The 22,413-nt window shown below is 40.8% G+C and overlaps 1 protein-coding gene across 1 annotated transcript in view; it reads right to left on the reverse strand.

The window, feature by feature from the left end:
• Window positions 1-22,413, reverse strand: part of ITPR1 (inositol 1,4,5-trisphosphate receptor type 1) — a 281,488-nt gene that overhangs the window by 170,167 nt on the left and 88,908 nt on the right. Inside the window, exons 4-11 of the mRNA XM_066617382.1 lie at window positions 17,254-17,369; window positions 11,740-11,826; window positions 10,758-10,916; window positions 9,962-10,060; window positions 8,836-8,919; window positions 8,603-8,749; window positions 5,208-5,303; window positions 4,679-4,723 (exon numbers count right to left, since the gene is read on the reverse strand). Coding sequence (XP_066473479.1) covers window positions 4,679-4,723; window positions 5,208-5,303; window positions 8,603-8,749; window positions 8,836-8,919; window positions 9,962-10,060; window positions 10,758-10,916; window positions 11,740-11,826; window positions 17,254-17,369 — 833 coding nt within the window. The remainder of the gene's footprint in view (window positions 1-4,678; window positions 4,724-5,207; window positions 5,304-8,602; window positions 8,750-8,835; window positions 8,920-9,961; window positions 10,061-10,757; window positions 10,917-11,739; window positions 11,827-17,253; window positions 17,370-22,413) is intronic.

The raw sequence follows: 22,413 nt of genomic DNA on the forward strand, positions 1-22,413 counted from the left end.
TACAATGCTTCGTATCGACAAAAATTGTTATTAGGACTCTTCTTCATCAAGATACTGTATTCATTTCTGTTTCTGTTATTAATATTTTAAAACTGCTTTTCAACACAAAGTAGTTCACAAAGCAGTTTATGTTGCTTAAATAAATACAACAGTTCCCTACCCCCAAAAGGGCTCATAATAAGAAAATAAGATGCAAAATAGATACCCGCAACAACCACTGGGAAAGATGCTCGTGGTGGGGTGAAAAAAAGACAGTGGTGCTTTGCCCAGTGTGCTTGTCCATTCTAGACAGGAACACATGGCACATTTGAGGTAAGTGATGAGTCACACAAATCAGTCTATTCCCCAACCCATGTAGCTCTGCATTTATTTTAGTTTGGACGTTATCATACGCCGATATAGATAAAGCATACCACATTTTTAAAGTGGCAAATAAAGTGTACATTTGACAAAGGAGTTAACTATTGCAAAGGTTCTTCTGGGGGGCAAGACATGACCAAATGTTAAATGTGGAAATCAACATTATTAATTGAGAAAGCTCAAGCAGAAACATGAGTGGAGAAAGAGTTAACTTCAATCAATAAACAGAAAGAAAATACTGCATTAAATTTTTCCTCAGTATGTGCAGCTCTTTCTTAATGATCCTCAGGACAAAAAAAGGGGTTTCTCATTAAAAAAAAAATTCAGGCCTACACATCTTTCAACATTTGCAGTTTGTTCAGTGTAAACTATTGAAGAACTCCCAAGACAGATAGCTTCTAAATTACCACTGAAACCATGTTACCGACATTCTCTGCTACTCTTCAAAATGGCCTTCAAATCAACAGGCAAGATAAAATATCCAGCATCAACACTCATGCATCAACTTCCAAATCCTCAAACTTTATTTACAACTTATTTAAGGTACAACAGCCAGCTAACTCGGGGACAAAGATTTTTTATTTTTCACCTCCTATTTCTCTAAAGCAGGAGTCTCCAAACCCCAGGCTGGGGGTCAGATGCAGCCCACGACAAGCCTCTATCCAGCCTGCAGAAAGCCTCTGGTCCCCTGGAAGCCTCCGGCCTGCTCAACCGAATGTGACCAAAGCTGTCCTCCAATTCCATCTATAATGGGTCCTTCCATTTTGAGATTCAATATTTATTTACTAGTGCAGTGGTTCTCAAACTTTTTAGCACCGAGACCCACTTTTTAGAACGACAATCTGTTGGGACCCACCGGAGGTGATGCCATTAATCTGGAAGTGATGTCATGGCTAGAAGTGACATCAAGCAGGAAACTTTTTGACAATCTGAGGCTGCAATCCAAATTTACCCAGGGGTAAGCCCCACTGACTATCATTGTTTAAAGCACATTCACAGAAGTTTCTTAAGAGCACAGATCTGCAACATTTCCCCAAATGCAGTCACATACCATGTGGGTCCTGACCCACAGTTTGAGAAACAATGTACTAGTGTGATACCCATGCTTTGCTATGGTTTTTAACTACTGCAAATCCATTTTGACTCCAATAAACTTTCCTTTGACTGCAATAAACAACCGAAATTTAGCACAACTACCCCATGTCAGGCAGCAACCTGTAATTATTGAAAGTCATGTTCCACTGTATTTTTTTGTTTAATCAATGCTTATTTTTTTATTTTGAATTGATTTTGTGCAATAATAGCATAGAACCTGTGCTTCGCAAAGGTATTCACAAAAGTAAAAGAAAACAAATTAAGAAAAAGTATATGCAGTTTGAATAAAGCAAAGCATGTTGATGCAGAAAAATAATGAAGTAAAATGTGAAATATAACATTCAATGAAGAAAAAACAAGAAGACTGTAGTGAAAAAAAAATCACAAAAAATACCTATGACCTTTAGTTCTCTACTTAAGGACCTTTTTGTAGACCACTTTATTTTCCTCTCAGATGCTAGGATCACCAGGCTGCTGGATGAGCTCACTCTGGAGCAGAAAACATAGAACTGCCCGTGTGAGAAGCAGTCCTCCCTCAAGTCAATCCCTGCCACCTTCAGAGTCAGCCCCTGGGACTTGTTGATGGTCACAGCAAAGCAGACCTTGAACAGGAACTGCAGCCTCTTGAAGGGGTACTCTGATGGTATGAGTGATATGCATAGTATGAACACCAACTCCCCCTGCCTAGCACAGCCAGTGCAAGCCATGGTCTCAGTGACGTTCCTGTGGACAGCCTTCACTCGAAACTTGGTGTCACTGGAGAGTTTGAGTGGGTTAAGGTTCTGAAGCAACATTACTAGAGCCCCTGCTCTGAGGAGAAGATTGTGGGCAGTTGAGCCAGTAGGGTTGAGGAACCCCACAGGGCAGTGGACCACCCCTCCCTAACTCTCCTCTCACTGGGATAAGCAGAGCAAGGGCTGGTGATAGCACAAGTTCTCTGGACAAAAGCTTGTCAAAATCTTGGGGTAGCAGAACTTTGCATTGAACTAGAAATACACTTCATTTTACGGTACATTTTACTGTAACACTAAAATGACTGTTATTTTTCTGTTATTTTCCTGTTACCGCCCACTGCCATACAGACTTAAAAAGGGTTAAGTAAAAAGGGCCAGCCTGGCCTCATTTGCCATGTAGGCCACAGGCCTCACTCAGGCAGTAGCACAGGGGAACAAGCCAGCCAGGCCTAAGTAATAGGAAGGGTTCCATAATTCACCCCTGAATCTAGATTCACCCCTTTAGATCAGAGTGAAATCCTGAATTATGTTTTCAAGCATTTGTATGGGTAACCTTTGTAAGCAAAAACCAAGTTGATATCTCGTTGGGCCTAAGAGATACTGAGGAATCTGTTTACTCCTTTCAACTTCTTAGGGGTCAAATTTCTAAAAACCCTTTCTTAATGGGTCCATATATTATGGAAGGAATACTTCCTGAATTTCATGTTTCTAGGTCCAGGGGTTTTTGCTGGGCATTGATGAGTCAGTTAGGACATTCTATATTACAGTATAGGGCTGACCTAAACCCCATTTTTTCAAATGAGGTTTTTACAAGTGTTATTCTACGACAGAAACTCATAGAACCCTCCATTTCTCCAGATGTAACTTAGTCAAACAGCTTGTCTACATTTATGTAGAATCAGTCAATGGAGACAAAAATATATTTTGATTATTTAAATTGGTATCATTATGATGCAGAAACTTCACTCACAGAGACCAATTCCTATTTATAGGATTAAAGAGCTGAGTTGTGATAAAGAAAATGAGTAACCTATTTCAATTTTTTCTGTTTAACCAAATAAGCAAATCTAATTGGTTGGTGTTTTAGCATTAGAATCACCATCATTTCATAATTTTCATTGGGTTCTTTCCCCCTCAGTGATTTTCAAACTGTGACCTGACACACATTAGCAATCTAAAGCAGCTGAAGTGTGCCTTCAAAAATTAAGCGATTATGTTGGATGTGTCTGCTACACAAAGAGCGCAAACCAAACCAACACTGGAGCATGCAAGCCAGGAGGCTTGCGCTGCATCCAACGCAGTTTCATTGGCTGCAGCAGCTCAGTCAGGGACAAGGGGAAGCTCTTCCCCTTGTCCCTGGATAAGGGCTGCTCGCCTAATGGGTCTCCTCGGACCTGTGCCACCTCTGGAGGTAGCACAAGTCTGAGGAGGGTGGAGCGGCTTGAAGCCACTCCATTCTCCACAGGGGTGGGGGTTGGGATCCGGCATAACTGCCAGGTCCCAGCCCTGCCCCCAGCTCCCCGTGCACCCGCCCCTGGGGCCGCCCGTTGCCCGTCCTCCGTGGCCCAGAATCGCCCCCTCCCGTCTCCTCCCTGCCCCCCACGCCTACTGTTACCACTTGAGTCGGTGTGGGCATGCCGACACAAGCAGCGGCAAGGAAGCCGCCATCGAGGCTTCTGCCGGCCCCCACACGTTGGTGCATCTACATGCGCTGACATGGCTTCCTCCCATGGAGGCGCAAACGTGCTTTATGGCACGTTTGCAATCCTGCTATGCCAGCCCAAGGGACTTAGGCTGGCATAAGGCGCTGTTTGGATTGCGCCCAAAGTTGCCTAGGTAGCCTCTCATATACCATTGATCTGCCAAAATTACAAACTAGTGTCATCATCCAAAGGAAAATCCCGTACGCCGTTCTACTAACAATGACCGAATCACAGAAGCATCACCATTGTCCACAAAGTCCTAGTGCTGACTGGGTAAAGAGGGAGGAAGGAAGAATGCCAGAATGAATGAAGTAATAAGTTATTCTAAAACTGCAAGAATGCCTTCCTGGCTATGCATCATTTCTTAATACGTCAGTGTAAGGTCTGTGTACAATTTTAATCTAGGGAAAAAAAACAACCATCTGTGCCCTAGGTACCAGAAGTTTTAAGAAATAACTTCTAGCCAAGGGTATTAAAGGTTAGAACAAATTACAGAGCTTCAATGCATGCTGGGACAAAGAATAGGTTGATTACAAAAGGTAATATAGGACAGCAAATTGATTTACTGAAACATATAAATTAAGATGACTGCTACCCATATCTCAACATTCACAGCCACTGGAAAAAGCAATAAGAATGTACTGCATTAAATCCTTCATCAATTAAGAGGACTTTGAGCAATTATGAAGCCTTGATTAGTCTACATGCTTGCCAATCAAGGTCATACCAGGGCCTGTGTCAACACCCCTTGGTTAGAGGCAAGAGGGTACTCTTGCCTATACTTACTGAGGACTGACACTCCTGGTTATCTTCCACATAGTCAGGATTTACCTGATGGAAGAGAATCACAAGCAGGTCAAAAAAATCTAGCTTCCCCCCACCCCAAAATCTACAGTATAAGTCCACATTATATTTTATTCTGAAGCAGACAACTCTGTACGTAGCAGTCCAATTATTAATATGACCATGTCATCCACCCTGCACAAGAACAAGGCAAGCAACTGCTGAAAATCAATTAAGCTACCTCAATTTTCTAATATTAGCAATTGGTTCAGAAGTTTCAGTGTACCAACCAGTTCAACATATAAAAACTGTCAAACCACTTTGAGGGCATTTAGTGGGATCAGAAGTATCCAGAGAATCTTACAGATGGAAAGTCATTTTTGCTGACCAAAGCAAGCCAAAGCTGTTTGACTTTAACTCTTCATACTAGCAAAGAATTCTTCTAGCCTCAGTCTGTAACTTCAAATTTTGTTACCTAGTAACAAACTACAGCGGAGCTGCAGGTAACAGAGGAAAAGGTAACAAGACATACCTCTGCTGCTAGGTAGTGTCCAGTAGCAAGATGTTTGAATCGAAAAAGGCTATTCCAATATCCTGCACCACCACGACAAGGATCATGTTGTACTACCTGTAAAATAAGATTTAATGTTGAGAATTTGAGGGATCTGACATCTTGAAGACCACCCTTCAGTTGACTTTAAGTGGACAACCAACAGACTGGGACAGAGCCATCAAGAATAGGAAGGCAGAGCAGTTATTTGAACAACAAAAAGGGGACAGACAACAGTGTTGCAAAGGGTTTATCTACAAGCAACCCAATGTCTCCAACATATATTGGCTGTAGTTGCAAACTACATTCAATTTAGCAAGACAACAAATTCAAGCAACATCCTTAGCACCATTTGGAATAAGCTTATAGGTTGTTGGTATGTGGCACTGATATAAGGTGGCACATCATTAATATTAGTGTCTGTTTTTAGATTTGGGTTATCATAATAAAAAAGAAAAAGTTGTTGGTGTATGTCCTTCCCTTTGGATGTTAGCAAAAGACTTGGCATATTCAAACAAAGCAATTAGGGCGAGAGTAGACATGAATTTAAATATACGGGTGGAGACTTTTTATGCGCGTGAGTTCCATTCCCTGACCCACCATGATTAGGAAAAAATGTGTTGTGCTACATCAGACATGGAAATGATGTGTTTTACACAAATTGCATAGAGTTACACGAATACCCTACAGCCTGACACTTGGAGATGGAAGGAAACTAAGGCTGCAGTTCTCAATCACCTCCCCCTCCTCCGTTCCATACTTAGCCCTCCCCATTGCCAGCTGACCCCGCTTCTTTCACAGGTGGGATGCTGAGCTTTTAAGAGTCCAGTCCTATGCATTTTGACTCAGAAGTAAGCCCCATTGTAGTCAATGGGGCTTACTCCCAGGAAAGTGTGGAGAGGATTGTAGCCTGAGAGCTCAGTCCTATGCCTACCTACTCAAAAGTAAATCCCATTCTAGTCAATGGGGCTTACTCCCAAGAAAGTGTGGAAAGTATTGTAGCCTGAGAGCCCAATTCTACGCCTGCCTACTCAGAAGTAAGTCCCATTCTAGTCAATGGGGCTTACTCCCAGGAAAGTGTGGAGAAGATTGTAGCCTAAATCTCATGCTTTGGCTTGCTGGGAAGACTTGCTTGCTGGGCTGTTTTGTTTGTGTAGGCTGGAACACGGAGAGCCTACACTATCTTAGACTGAAAGGGGGGGGGGAATTTGGCAAACACTCCCTGGGTTTTTTTAAAGCAATCCCCTCTCTTACTACTGCACCTGCCCCTGTGTGTGCGCGCGCACGTGTGTGCGAGTGTGTGGAGAGAGAGAGAGAGAGCACACTCCACCTAGCTACACATGTTCTGGCTACAGAGGTTTCCCCCCTTCCCCTCTTCAGCCTCTTTGCTAACTCAGGGGCTCCAGAAGTCTTACTGTTCCTTCGCAAGGGGAACCTCTTCCATGGCTCCAGAGCTATTACCCTGCCTGTGCAAGGTGGAGCCTTTTTGCAGTGTTTTGGGCTGCCTTGAAATGGAGCGAGACACTAGCACAGGGCAAAGGAGACAAATTCCCCCCACCTGATTCACCTTGAGATGAATTCGAAGATTTAAAAAATCAGTGGATAAATAGGTTGCACCTGTATTCATTTAGCCCAGAATTTTCCTTTCTATCCCTACAATACTGGGGGTGGGGTGGGCTATTGCAACATCCCTTACTACAGTTGTAGCTGCAATCATATATCCCCTTCCGCTCTACACAAAATAGAAAAAAAGGCTTCCATTGGCTTTCAGCACAGAGGGGCACATGAAAAGGATCAGATCTTCAGCAGGTCAAATTAGCATGTTTAAACACACACCTAGAAAGGCACACAGGAACACCCATTAATATCTCAGTGGGAACTTCCTCCCAAAAATAAGCCTGAAATAGGCATAACTAAACCAATCTTTATAAAACTGGAATACGGACACTTAAAAGTATGCAACCAGAAACTACTAAAATACCAAAGCGTAGTCATGGTTCCTGGATTACATAACTTACTCTCCAAAATTGTTGCCTGCCAAGCATTTTAATTTCTTTTTATTTTGAGTGCAAGATGTCTATAAAAGAAAAGACACTAGCATGATACAATGTTTATGGTATCATTACTTGCTTTTTAAACAAGGCAGCCTGGAATGTTTGCTCTGACACGGTTTGCCCTCCTTTCCCAACAGAGCAGCTCTGGCTAACAGTTCAAACACCAACAGGCTGTCTAATTTCATAACAAAGCAAACAAATAACTCTAGGCAGGGGGTTGTTTTAAAAAGTTTCTAACATTGCAGCATGAAAAGCCGTCACTAGAACCTTCAGCTTCTCTTTTCTCTGGCAGTGGGAGATGATGTGAACCATGAAATTGTGACTTTTGAGTAATAGGGCATTGGCACTAGCTGGCAATGAAACTAAATGTAAATAAGCTTCAGAATCACATGCCTAGAAAGTAGCTGTAATAAAACATTACGCATTTTATTCAATGGGTTTCCAAAACGACTGTAAGCAACATGAACCTGTGTTACACAATGCTATTGAATTGAATAAAAGCATTCCATGTCAACGTGAAGAACTACTGTTATCAGCCTTGGAACTTGGCATTGCCCCCCCCCCTCCAAACAAGCAATAAACACTCAGCTACATCACAAAGAGCATGGCGCAGGGAGAGAAAGTGCCTCAAATTAAGCACCCTATTTGTTCATTTGGACACAAGCTTATCTACTGTACAGGTCCACCCTTTTTACCTACAGGTTTGGAATCCACAGTGGAGGGCCTCACCGGATCTACTGGGCGCAACCAGAGGTGTTCTCTGGTAGTGTCCGGAAGGCTTTCTGACGCCTGTACAGCCTCTCAGGGCCTCAGAAAGGTCCCCAGAGGTGTTGGAAAAGTCCTTTCCGTTTTTATGAAAATGCCTCAGGTCACCTCTGGACCAAATACCTCTGGACCAAATACCTCCAAACAAGTCCAGAGGGCCTACTGGACCCAATATGCGAATTCTCTTATCTACAGGTTTTGATATAATGGTAGGGATTCAAAAACTGATCCCCCGCAGATACTGGGGTCCAAATGTATATTGATACATTCTCCCTGTCAAACTGAAATAGTAAGAAAAACTTTATCATCATTATTTTTGCATTAGTGCCAATGGCTGATGTGACAAAAAATTCTTGCTAGAACCTACCTAAAACCACTTGAAGTTAAAAATCTAGTCAATGTTCTTAGGGTTGTTTTTTTTTTTGCAGGGGGGGGCAGTTCCATTCATAGAGCAGAGGAACAGCTTTTCGGGAGTGGGGGAGGAAGGCCTTTTCTCCTAAGTTTTAATGGAAGCACTCATTACAGACATATTTGAACAATCTCTATGGCCCTCTTTACCTCAACTTCCCACAAGGCTTTTGAGCTGGTTGCAGAAGTAGCTGACTGCCTCCCGGTGGTCCTCAGAAAGACATGCTGCTTCTTTCTATGCTCATCACAAGTCAGAAACTTTTCCTGCTCTGCATGGAACAACCTCACCACATCTCCCTGAAAGCAAAAAGATGGACAATTGATTGGGGTTCTAATGTGTTTTTATTCAAATCCTAGACAGAGAGGTGAACTGTCATTTTTACCCCTTTTAAGATATCATCCTTATTATCGCTCCATTTCATAAAAAGGACTATTTTCCAGCTTGTGTTGCAATTCACCGAGTTGACCTACAACAAAAAAGACCACTAATTAGAATGGAAACATGCAGTTGCACAGATGAATTGGCACCACATATGTCTGTATGCCTGTTCAAACAATTCAAACAAGATTCTGAACCTGATGGTGAAATAAGCTACAAAGGCTAACAATAGCATATGTTAAAGGCTCAGAATGCTCATGAAAACAACCACCTTAATCATGGTTAATGCTAACCAGGGTTTCCTAACCATGCTTAAGGCTGGTCAGATACGAGCAGAGAAAATCTGCAATTGAAAGTGGAGCGTTTGGAGGGAGGGAGCAAGGGCACAATCCCACTTTCTTAGCCATAATTATGCAGGCTGTAAGAGTGATTGGATGTAACAAGCCAATACAGTGTCAGAGAATGGGAAGCTACTGTACTTTTGTGACCCCTGAAACGGGTCATTCTCTGTGTAGAAAGATTTTTTAAAAATTGCCTGGTCAGCTAGGTGCCTCTCCTGTTATTGTGCCTTTTGCTCAGGAATTTGAGAAGTATGTGTTCCCATAGCAACCAAAGATGTTAAACGTGGTAAAATGTGTAGAAGCAGAAAGTTAACTATTCACTATTACCTGGACAGCAGGAATATTATGGGATGATCTTTTGTGAATCTATATATCCTCTGGACATTTTGTAACAGTTTGCACATTTCTGCAGATGGCTTGTTGGTGCCATAAATGGAGATGTCCACCAAAAGGCCTTTTTTTTTTTTTACAGTGAAGAAAGAACTCCAATCTAAAGGACTGCCTGTCCCTTCATTGGATGAATTTCTCCAGATCAGAAGCAAATCTGTTTTCCCCCAACAATAGGGAAACTGCATGCTTCAGCAGACAGTTTCAAAATGAGACCACATAACCTGCCTTGACCTGTGCGATATTTGACAAATCACATTCCAAGACTCTTTTCTATAACCATTAAACAAGGAAAGAAATGAAGCAAACACCTTGCATGTTTTATTCGCTCATCTTAGCTGCAGCTTACATTTCATTCCGCTCCCACGGGAACCAGGTAAGTGCCTGTCAGTTTTTACCTACCTCATTGCAACCAGGATTGTCCACTAGTTGATGACTACTGGCATGCAGGGGTTGGCCAGCATTAACAGGATTCAGAACTACCTTGTCCCCTATGACCACCTGAAAAACAACGTTCCTAGATACATGATTGATTCTCAAGACAGGGAACTGATGCAAGAGCATCTGCAGTCAATGTTCAATCCATCATCCCCTTTACCACTTTGATAGTTATCAGAGTTAGGCTTTTGTCAGTGTGTTATAGATTTAAGACAAGGTAGAATTCTAGCAACTCTCTCTCTCTCTCTCTCTCTCACACACACACACACACACACACACACAATAAATGTAAGAACACTTTCCTGATAACCTGGTATTGGAGAATGGAAGAAACACCATGTATTCAAGCGTGCCAAAGCAAGTATCTGTACAGGTCTGTACCCAAGTTTTGCATCCTAGTTTGTTTGCAAACTAGGATGTTTGGAGTGCCCACTGCAGGGGGGTGACGCCTTGCCATCCCGCACCGGGTGACGCGAACCCTAGTGACGCCACTGTTTTCACAGCCATTTGAAACTAGCTTGGTTTGGAACAAACTCAGTGAGGATTTAAATGGCTACTGTTCCATTGACTGTTCCAGTCTTTAAAAAGTTTCCAAAACAATTTGTTTCCATGGCAATTCATCTCCCACTCTCTTTAGTCCTGGGGAAAGGGCCCATAAATTCTTGCAAACTTAATTACTCACAAGAAAGTAAGCTACTGATGAAAGTTTCCAATATAATTGCATTGCACACCATTTCCTCTGACAGTCTGGTAAACTTACACTATCCCCTATGGAACGTAGTTTGTAGAATGGTTGGATGTAAAACCAGGAGCCCTCATTACCAGCTTCATCCAGCGTCACCCTCATAGCATTCTTCTCTAGCAGAGCTGGAAGTCTCTTATTTACTGTCAAGTACTTGTTACTTTTTAAGTGCAAAAGCTAAAAGCAAGAAAGAGAAAACACACCATTAAACAAGATTTATAGACGTCTTCCTACTTCAGTAGTCACAATGCAATGGAATTGAGCCATGCTCTCATGAATTACTGTAAATGTACTTTAAACTCATTTATGCTGCTAAACTCCTGAATTGTGGCGATGTAATAGTGGTGCTACTTAAAATTTTTCCACATAACATGTCTAACATAGGGAACACGAAAATCCATCTCATACCAACTCAGACCGCTGAGCCATCAAGCTCAGTAGTGCTGACTGATAACAACTTTCCATGATTTCATAAACAAAGTTCTCTCTAAACTACATGGAGATGTCAAGCATAGCAATACCTTGATTTTCAATCCTTGACTTTCAGTGCTTTGCTCTTTCAGCCATTTTCAATTATAAACACATTTCAAATTTTGTCCACACACTTTCCTCTTTCGTCCAATTTCATCCAACCTTCATAGACATCCTTATGCTTACTTTTCTTTTATTTCTGTTTATTTGGGTATTCATGCTTTATATAGTTGTCGTTTTTTTTACATTTTTCACCAGCCAAAATAAATTTGCAAGTTAAATAAGGCTATGTTTTAACATTCATCTTTTTATTTATTTATTTATTTTTATCAATGCTCCGGTCCCTAACCAAAGTGCAAAATATTGCTGAACTGAATCTAGGACCTTCTGCATGCTCCATTTGACAAGAGATGAATAAAGCCATTACTTGTTGTAGAGCAAACTAATTTGGGCAGCATTTTAGTTATACATATCTACAGAATTAGGGTACTAGAGTCATGGAGACATTTTGGCTACAACTACAGCATACCTGAATAACATTGCCATACTGGATAACAGTACCCAGCAGTTTTTTATTTTCTGTCTCATTCTGCTTCTTCTCCAAATCCGCAGCATGCTAAAATTAAAAGAATATATGTCAGTAAGAAAGAACAGGCAGAAATAAACTTGCTTTAGTAAAAAAACAAAAGAAAAAAACTGCTTGCCTTAGTAAAAACAACACCACACAAACAGGTCTGTAGCAAGATGGTGGGTAAAGTGGGAAAACCATTTTGAAACCATCTAGCTTTATTCTTGCATTAAACATTTTTTTGTTATTTAACTTCCACACACAAAATAGGACTAGTTCCTCAAAATGGAACTCTTATTACATTCAGTCACTATACAAATATCTGAAAGCAGACATTTGGAATAAAAGTGCTATGCATAGATGGTGTGTGGGTTAATCCCAAGCCTTTGCGCATGTGAATGATTCCTAAAATGGTTGCACAGACATAGGCTGAACTTTCAGCCTAAACGAGGGTCCAAATGACGTACAGCAGTGGCCTACAGAACATTAGAACAGAATATGAAGTCCTGAGCTTTGGAAGAAAGTAATCTTTCTTCTGTTGTGGAATGCATCCTTACATTCCTTTCCTAGTTACTACTGAACAGGCTAGCCAGTTTTCCATGAAACATACTTTAAAATGAATACAGAAATCTGTACAGAGCAGAATATTTTTAAAACAGTCACACAAGAAAAAAATTAGACTAAGGCCCCAATCCTATCCAACTTTTGAGCTCCAGTGTAGCTACAATGCAGCCCTGTGGTAAGGAAACACATATTCCCATACCTTGAAAAGGCTGCAATGACTGCCCCTCCACCACTGGATGCAGTGCACAACCCATTGGCACAACTGCACCAGCACTGGAAAATTGGATAGAATCGGGCCCTAAAGGAAATAAAAACCCAAATTATCTTATACACACATCCATCCCTAAAAAGAAGCTCTTGACAGGAAGAGCAAGCAAGTCCTTCTAAGCATTTCTCACACATCAGTCTTTCTAAAAATACACTTTAAAGAGGGAAAACGTTTTTGCAGAAGACATTAATAGTGGTATTTATTTATTTATTTATTTGATTTATATTCCGCCTTTCTCCCCGAAGGGCACCCAAGGTGGCTAACAATCAGGTTAAAACACAAGATAACAGATAAACATTAAAAATACAAAACACTTAAAAACAATTAAAACAAGATTTAAGGTATACAGTCCAACAATTCTCCATCACTCATTTATAACAAAATCCTATGCATGACTATGCAGAAGCAGGGAATGTGCTGAAGTCCTTCACTTCAAATGAGCCATGAGTTTGGAAGGTGTTCCTCTTCTATGCCTCCGCCCATCTTTGGCCACATCTTTAAACCCTTCCCTAGGCTATCCAGACATTTTAATTTGCGAGGCATTTTCCACCCCTATCCATTGGGCTCCTTCTTCTCCCCTCCCTCAACCAGAGACAAAAACAGGCCATCCATTCGACCAATCAATCATCTGTTTCTTCTGAAATGGACAAAATTCCACTCCCCCCCCCCATGTCCTGGGTGCTTCCACCTTCTTCTGGTTCCTGCCCCCAGTCTTGTGCAGCTTCCCTCTTCCCCTCCACTCCCAGCCCCCGCTTCCTGGAGCCAACACACCCCCCCCCCACAAAGTCTGCTGCTTGCACTGGTTTGGATGGTGGCTTCCAGATCACCCATGAGGTCTTTTGGGGTGACACAGAAGAGGCGAAGAAAATAGTAAACAAATACGCACACACACAAAGCCAAGTCACCGACTCTTGGGCCCAAATGATAAGTCTACATGACTCATGCATCTATGAGTCATGACTCTTTTCAAGTAAAAACCCTGAGTCACAAGTCACTGCCCAAGTCACTTACACATGTGACACGTGTTCCTACGAGCCACAAAAAATGGCATTTCACTACTCGAGTCGAGGCTGAGTCCCCATCCCTACTCAGAAGTAACTCGAACTGAGTTCAAAGGCACTTACTCCTAGCTAAGCTTGTATAGGATTACAACTTTAAAGATGGTTCTATTCTAACATCTCGCAATCTCTGAATGTTCTGAAGATAATCCTAAAATGTGGTCACATTCTGTGCTTGGAAAAGTTATCTCATTTAAATGCACAACATTTCAGCACATAATTTTATGTTGAACACCTATCAACGTGACCCCAAATAGCCTATGCATGGATATTTTGTAGACCTGGAAATCACTCTTCCTGTTTCAAGTTAGACCAAAGGAGAAGTGCAAGAGTTAACTATTTCTTGCAGTCAGCTAAGCACACAATTTTTTTCTACACTCTGCCCAGTTATCAAGCACAGGCATTCAACATAACTAAATAAAATGACATAAGTCATAAAATGACCTATATGCAGGAAGAATTACAAACTTTGGGGTGATGCCCCCTCTCTACGGTAACATCAAACTGCGCATTAAATACAATGACCACTAGGTGTCTGCTTTCCAAGAGGTTTGATCTTTTAATGCTGATAGAAAGTCAAGCGTCCCAGATTCCTAAATCCCTTAAATGGCATTAGCTTAAAATAACCTGACCCTTTGCATTGGCTGATCTACAACAGAAGATCCTAAATTCCATCAGTAGATACGCAAGCCAAAAATGTTCATGATTACAATACTGCATTTCAGCTTTACCTTAAACATTACTCCAAACCACATGTTACAAAAGTAGTACAAAGGAAAAGTGCTTTTAAGTAACAAAAGGCTTTGCCTAGATTCTAACTCATTCAAGAGCTTGCGTACTCATGCAGGGATTAAAAACATAACATAGATACCTCTTCCACATCTAATTCTCAGGAATTATTACAACTATGTCAGTGATCCAGAAGCCCAAAAATTATGCATGCACTAAGGATCTCTGGGGATTTTCCTCTCAATATTGCATCCCATCAGCTCCTCAAAGGCTTTTATTTTCAAATTTCTGATCAATCACAACATGAGTCTGACAAAAATCAAACACATCTAAAATGTTTATAGGCACAATTGTGTGTTTGCATGTCTTACTTCACGATAGCCCGCTGCTAACAATCTTGTGCACAGCAGACATTTGTCACTTGCCCAGTACAGCTTTACTATCCAAGATACACCAAGTGTTGACAGGGATTGAAAGAACTATGTAGACTTCTCCAGTGCAATTCTTGATTTGCATCTCCTTTGAACAGCTAAATCTCAAATTAAGTCTCTTTCAAAACTCACTCAGTTTCAAAAAACTTAGCTGTTTCATGCCTTTCAGCAGTGAAACTGGGCCATCTACAAACACTGTACGCAGCTCTGTGCTTGCAAATTTGCTTTTAAAGACAGATCGTTCCTGCTACGACTTTGGTGAAATTCACAAGTTTTAACTGGAGGCAATTTGTAACGTTTTGCAATTGACCCAGATAAAGTCAGGTCAGTAGTAATTATTTCCCCTAAAGAAAGAGTTAACACACTGAGCAATACATGCTGCTGGTTCTGTGGATTTACTGCAGTTCATTCTTTCCCAGAAGAACTTAACACACAATCCAGTGAGCATTTGATTTGTTCTTGCTAGAGTTATAGATAATGGGTCATATATACTGTGACAGCACAGACAACCCAAGTAAGTGGCACCTGCATCAGCAGTATATGTAAACTTATTCTGAACTGATAATATTGTATTAGAATTTAGTCACAGCCAATATGCTAGTCATGAATATGGAAGGCTACAAACTTTGTCCCCAAAAGGTCAGATTTGGGGTAAGAAGGTAGCTCAAATTTCTTACCTGTTTTCTTTAAAAGGGGCTTTTCAAATGGGATAATAAAATAAAATCCCAGTTTTATAAAATGCAATGCAAAGTTAAGCAAGCCCTTTGCACAAGTTGAAATTGTCACACTCAAATGCAGCAGCAATTTGATTTTCAAAAGGCTGTTTCGTGGTATATTTAAGCTACCTATAAAATTACAAGCAGGAAAAGCATCTAAAAGAAGCTGGCTTTCAGTTATCGCTTTTTTCTAAAAACCTTGCAGTTATGAGCCTTACAGCGGTGAAACAGGGCCATCTACAAGCAAGGTTTGTAGTTCAGAAGCTATTTGAACCTTAAACTGTTTCCAATAATAACCTATATCTAGAATTGACAGGGTTACAGCCTCAAGATCTGTGCTTTATCTTTACTCTCCCTGATGACATCCCTGCAGTGAGGCAAGTTGAGGAGTCTTCTGCCTTTTACTACCTAGTCCCATCACACACACCCTTCCCCACCTGCTGAAATTAGTAGTACTTCAGGTACGCAATACAGTATGCCGAGGAATAAAGCAAACCACAGGATTAGCGGAAAACAAGAGAACGAGCTGTAGCAGTCTTCTCTTTGGGGATCCCTGTCTATATCTATGTTTACAATAACTACTCCTACTTACAAAGACAACATTTTGCAAATTCAGAACGGCTTTATCATTTATCAGTTCCTCTGAAGTAGACTACTATTATAGTATTCCAATTTACAAATTGAGGGAAATTGAGACTGGGTGGCAACACCCAAGCTTTAATACCAAAGAATCAACAGTACAGAACCCCGCGTGTCTCACAGAGTTGGGTTCCATGGTGTGGATTCTTTGAAAGACTGTGGGTTTTGCCACTCACCCTCAATTTATCATTTGTAAAAATCAGTAAAATTGAAAGATTTGTTTATCTGACTATTTATGAAATCTAAAGAAAACATAATGCATAAAAAGAAAGACCTCATAAAAAATTCCCCCCAGCACTTACTGAGCACAGCAAGGGAGAGAAAAGCCCATGCTCACTGGTCATACTGCGCCTCCAAGAACAAGCTCACTGGCCACTGTCCCCCAGTGGCTGTGAGTTCAACTTTCATGAGAAAGGGACTCTATAAGCACACTCCATGCTAGCAGAATCCTAGTGCTTCACATTAGTGGGACCGGTTTTCCACTAAGTTGAGTCATGTAAGTATGTCCCTTTTCTTGCATAAGCTGATTGTGTGACTACTGGGCGCTCTGGTCAACAAGAACATCAGGGGTCATGACCACAGTCCCTAAGAGGCTATTATTCTCTTATCTCACACACACACACACACACACCTGTCTACGATAGTGCTTCCCAAAGTGTAGGCTGCGAGCCCAAGTACAGTGGAACCATTCCTGAGGTTCTTGCTTATCAGAACCTCTGGAGGTCTCTCCCAGCCCAGCAACCCACTCTACAGGTCTCAAAATGACCCTCAGAAGCCTCCGTAAGCCACTTCCCAATTTTGGAAGTCACTTCCAGTTTGCTTCGGAAACCTGGAAGTGGCTTATGGAGACTTCCGAGGGCCATTTCAAGTCTGCAGAGGTGTGTAGAGTGGGTCACTGGACCAGGAGATGCCATTAGTACCACCAGGAGCATTGAAACCTACCACAAAGGGTGAGGGGATGGCGGTGCTGCAAAGTTTGGGGACCCCTGGACTACAATTAAGTGATACTTTATGACAATTTCAAAATTCAGTGGAAACTACAGGTCAAAAACTACAATACTCATACTCACATGCAGTTTGTTCAGCAACACTGCATCAGTTGTGCTGTTGGCTCCTGGTTTTGCAGCTTTCCAAAACTGTTTCTGTGCAGAATAGCGGTTCATGGGACATAGTTTAAAAAGGCAATCTACAAAGAGATAAAAAATTTAGCAAGTCATAGGTTTTTAATATGTTATTACTCCTGCTTGAAGTTTCAGAAGACATTTGAAAGAAACATCTAGGAAAACAAAACTCGTTGTAAGGATTTATATAAAATGTCACTATTTCCAAATTACATAAAAATAGGTTCTGCCCACCAGTCATAGGCAAAAGGAAGCTATAGACTTTGCTTCACGTAAATGACATGACATCAACATCTTATAATTGGGAGTCTGTCATTTGCTAAACTGCATTTTAGTCATTTCTGGAAGAATTTTTAACGCATTAATAAATAAGACCAACAAAGAGATGCTCAGCTGAAAATCTGCAAACCACAAACAACGTATTGATTCTTGTCCAGTCAAGCAGAATAAATCTTATTGCTGCTAATGTTTTCTAGATAGATGGATAGATGAAAAACCACCAGACTCCGGCTCAGTTAAACATTGAAACATCAGATCCTGGTACCACAACACACTTCAGTGGCTCATGGAGGCAGACAAACTGTGCTAATATTGAAAATTCCAGAACTAAACCATCGTGTCAAAATAGAGGGGTTTGATTGAGCTATTATAAGTTATAAGATCTTATGAAGCCCTAAGAGCATCCCACAGGACAGCTACAGGGATGTTACCAATGGAAATGACAGTTTATGGAAGGGTATTTAGTTTGTCGATTAAGGCTACAATCCTATACTCACCTACCTGAGAACAAGTCCCAGTGAACTCAGTGGGGCTTATTTCTGAGTAGACTAGCATAGGGCTGTTAATTATTTAAGAAGCTATACTTCAAGACTGAGACGTGCTTTTTCTTGGCCTAAATATTTGGCTTTGCAACTTGGCTCATATGCTTCACTTATATGGATTGTCTATGTACGTTTCCAGGGTATGCTACTGCTGGCTATGGCTATTGTTAAGAATATTTATATACTGCTTTTCAACAAGAAAGTTCACAAAGAGTTTATAGACAAAGTCAGACAATTAAACAGCTCCCTGTCCCAAAAGGGCTCACAATCTAAAAAAATGCAAAACACCAGCAAACAGTCACTAGAAAAGACACTGTACTGGGGTGAAAGGAACAGTTACTCTCAACCTGCTAAATATAAGAACACCATTTGAAAAAGTGCTTCTTTACCGAGTTAGCAGGGCTCAAAGTATCCACTTCATTAATTTAATTCTTAAATCAGAGCTCCAAGTACCACTTCAGAGAGACCTTTTGTGCAAAGAGAGTTATCTTTATTGGCAGGAGTTAACACAGAACACAATGGTCGAATTCAATTACTGTCTGAAAATCTCTGTAACAGCCCTATTCACTCTTAGAAATGCACCAACCATATTGTATGTGTGCGTGTGTGGCCACAAACAAGCACACGTATGCAGGCATACACCTAATGTCCTCTGTAATTTTAGACTGAAAATTCTGTAAATGTCCTCTTCAATTAAATGGCATTGCATTTGTGGAGAGAGGACAATCGATAATATTTCCCACTACAAGTTATTGTACTGAACTATCATAAAGCATAAGGAATTGGTCTCTTAAGACTGAAAGACTGAGAACATTAGGCAACCCAGTATATATTAAAATTCCTCTTGGTTCATCAAGACCAAGGGCATGAATCCAACCATGGCAAATCTTGTTTTGGTGGCCATACAACAATGGAAAATCTATTTTGACATACATGTAGTGAGATTTTACTAGAAAGATGAACTCTTAAAAAGAATTTTCTTCTGCGTGAATTGTTTTGTACATTTGAAAATTGCTGTTTATGCTTCTGATCCCTTGCTTTATTTATTTAAGCAAAGGAATTGCTTTTCTCAAACACTGAAATAAAGACATGTAAATAGCAGCAGCAAGACACCCAGTAGATACTAATTTCTGCCATGTTAAGAAACTACTTAAAGAAGTTACAAGTGAACTTTGTTTCACTCACATTGTTTTAAATAAGCTGTGAGTCTCACTTCCATAACCAAATCCCTAAAGTCAGGTAGGTCGCATACATTTTGAAGATACACACAAACACACAGAAGTGAAAGGATCGTATTTGGGTTGCATAGTTCACCTAGAGCAGTGGTTCCCAAACTTAACGTTGAGACCTACATAAAAAAAAATTCACTTTCCCAGCCTCTCAAGCATCTGTGGCTATAATGGTGATCGAACAGCAATGCTCGTCCCAAATAGCTTGATGCACACAGCCTAATCTACCTGGTCAGTTTCGCCAATCACCCAAAATTGGGTCATGACCCACTGGTGGGCCATGGACCCAAAGTTTGAGAACTGCTGATCTAGAGTTTTTCAGGTTTTATTTACCTTAAAAAATTCTAACTTGCTCTCTTGTAAAGAGAGGTTTTCAGGCCTACAAGCAATGCTAGCTGAAATCTTTCCCTGCAGAATTCATTTGGTGGCCACTGTAATGGAAGTGCATAAACCTAGAAAAAAAAGTATCAGCCCACCTTCCTTTCCTCCAAGACTAAATTAAATGGCACAGCATCTCCAACCAGTTGTAAGCAAATTGATCTTTTTATTGCCACAAGATTGTGTCCTCATAAGAAAGGCCGATGCCATCTCAAACAACAGCAAACATTCACAAGGAAAGCAGTAACTGCAGGCAAACAATTCCCCATGACATATGCTGAAATGCAGGTCAATGGTTAAAGCACTGGAGCCATGGACCATCTTAGACTCCACTACAAACAGAATGCATCCATCTGCCTTTGGTATCCAAGTATGCAAAGTAGTTTTCATTCTACCTTCCTCCCTAGCAGCAGATTAGGACTGACAGCTTCACCAGCAACTAGGAATGAAGAAACCATGCTGGTATGATGCTCTTTAGCGCAGAAGGGTGGGGGGAACTGCAATCAATGTCCAGCCTGGAAATCAGCTGTTTTCTCCCCAGCTTTGCCTCTGCCCTGTTTGCTCACAGGACATTCAACTGTTTATTCGGTCTAGTAATATGGAGAGAATACAATTGTGGGACAGAACACCAGATGGTGACCTTCCATAGGTTGTTTCTGCACTACTGGCTTCCAGTAGCCAATTGCTCAACACTACTGTTGTAACATAGAGCAGATAAATTTATGCACAGTAATTTCAGCAGAAAGCATTTTAAATAAAACGTGTTTTATCAGGTTTGATATGCTGTTCACACTCACAATTTGTGAAACCACCACTGGATTCAACTAGTAGAAGGGGGAGACAGAGAGAGACTTGATATCAGAAGTACACCTAATTTTCCCCTCATCAGTTGCTAAGCAACTGATAATGCAAAAATTAAATCAAGCTCTTTCAAACTGAGTGCTCCAAGTAACCATTAGAACTTTGAGCTGCCAGAAAAGCAAAAAATAGAACAGCTGTTCCAAGTGCCTCTTTACAATTATGCAGAAATAAAACTTTAGGCTGTCTTTATGTAATGCAATTCAAAACGCAATGTTAATATACCATTGCTTAATGTTTTTTGGGCCCTTGGTAACAAATCACAAGTATCCTTAGTTCCCCATCCACGTACCCCTCCTCACACACTCTGTCAGAGTTACCACCCTTATCTGTGTGTTTAGCATCCACAGGTTTGATGCCAGGCCAGCACCTCAGAACACCTCCCAGACGCAACCAGAAGTTGCCAATACAAGCCAGCCTTCCAGTCACGTCCAGGAGGCGTTCACGTGCTCCAGATAGACCAGCTACAACCTCCAGGTAAGTCGCTGGAGCACCATAACCCTTGCCCACCCACGGATTTCAGCAGTCACAGATTTCAGTATCCGTGGGTGAGACAAGGTCATGAAAACTAATCATTTATGCAAATATTAATGAACCAAATGTTAAAGCTATGTTATGAGTGTTTATAGCTAAATTAGTTATTGGTTTTTATGTTTAGGAAATAAGGAAAGGTGTTTATTTGTTTAGTATGCTCATATGTTTGAAACAAAAAAAAAGCATTTTTTGGTCTCTGTCTGCAAAATTGCAAGCAGGCTGTAAATTAGCAAAGGAATGTTTCTTAGCAAACTGTCAAGGACTAGATAATGGTTCAGGCTTCAAAGCACTGTTTGTAAAAAAGGGAGTAAGAAGCTGGAATTTCCATCTGTCAAGCTTAATTGCAAGAATGGCAAATGAAACTAAACAAACTCCCAGCTTCTTCCCTGCTAGGAAAACACATGGGGAAAAGAAGAGATTTTTGTATTTTCCTTAAACCAGAGAGAAAAGGGTTTTTGGATTTCTAAACAATGTTCATTTGGGCTTCTCTTTAAATCAAATTTATAGCCTTGTATATGCATTACACCAAAGCAACATACCAGAGCATCACAGAAGTGTCAAATAAATTACTACGTTAGCATACATGCCAAATATTCCTAAACTATTACATCCTTATATATTGAAGAATAAGTTTTACTATTTGAAAGTTAAATAATAGTATAGAAATACAAAGCATGAAATACATAGAAAGGGGAAAAACTATTGAGTTTTACTTAAAGCCACAAGTTTGAAAACTGTAATTCAGATGCAACCTTGGCAGAAGTAATCTGTCTCATAGACAGCTCACAGATATGGAATATGGGAGCTGTATCCCTGTAACCTTGAAGAGACAGATGTCTGGAAAAGTTAATTAGGAGTCTAACAAGGAGACACTAGAATGTGGTATACTCTTATCTGAAGCAAAAACATTCCTATTCAAGGTCCTCCCGCCTGACACCTTAATTGGAACTCAGAGAAAGAGTTATAACTTAAAGTGAGATTAGATACAACATACAGAGGAACTAGGAAGGAGGCAGGAAGCAGGATGCGCCTGCACCAATTAATCAGGAAGCTGATATCTCTTGGCACCAAGAAAGGTTATACACAGGTTAGAGACATTTTTAATGAGGGAAAACTAGCAACATTAGATAAGACAGTTGACAGCCTTGGCAAAGACAGTAAATCTGTTGCTAATTAAAAAAGAGTACTCTAAGATACTGACATCTGCAGAGATAAGCAGGGACATACCAGAGAGAGTCCCTGATAAGCCAGCAAAACATAATGAGAGCCTCTAAGCTGATAGAAAAGCT

The sequence above is a fragment of the Tiliqua scincoides genome, chromosome 2, assembly GCF_035046505.1.
Source record: "Tiliqua scincoides isolate rTilSci1 chromosome 2, rTilSci1.hap2, whole genome shotgun sequence".
In the NCBI taxonomy this organism is placed as follows: domain Eukaryota; kingdom Metazoa; phylum Chordata; class Lepidosauria; order Squamata; family Scincidae; genus Tiliqua; species Tiliqua scincoides.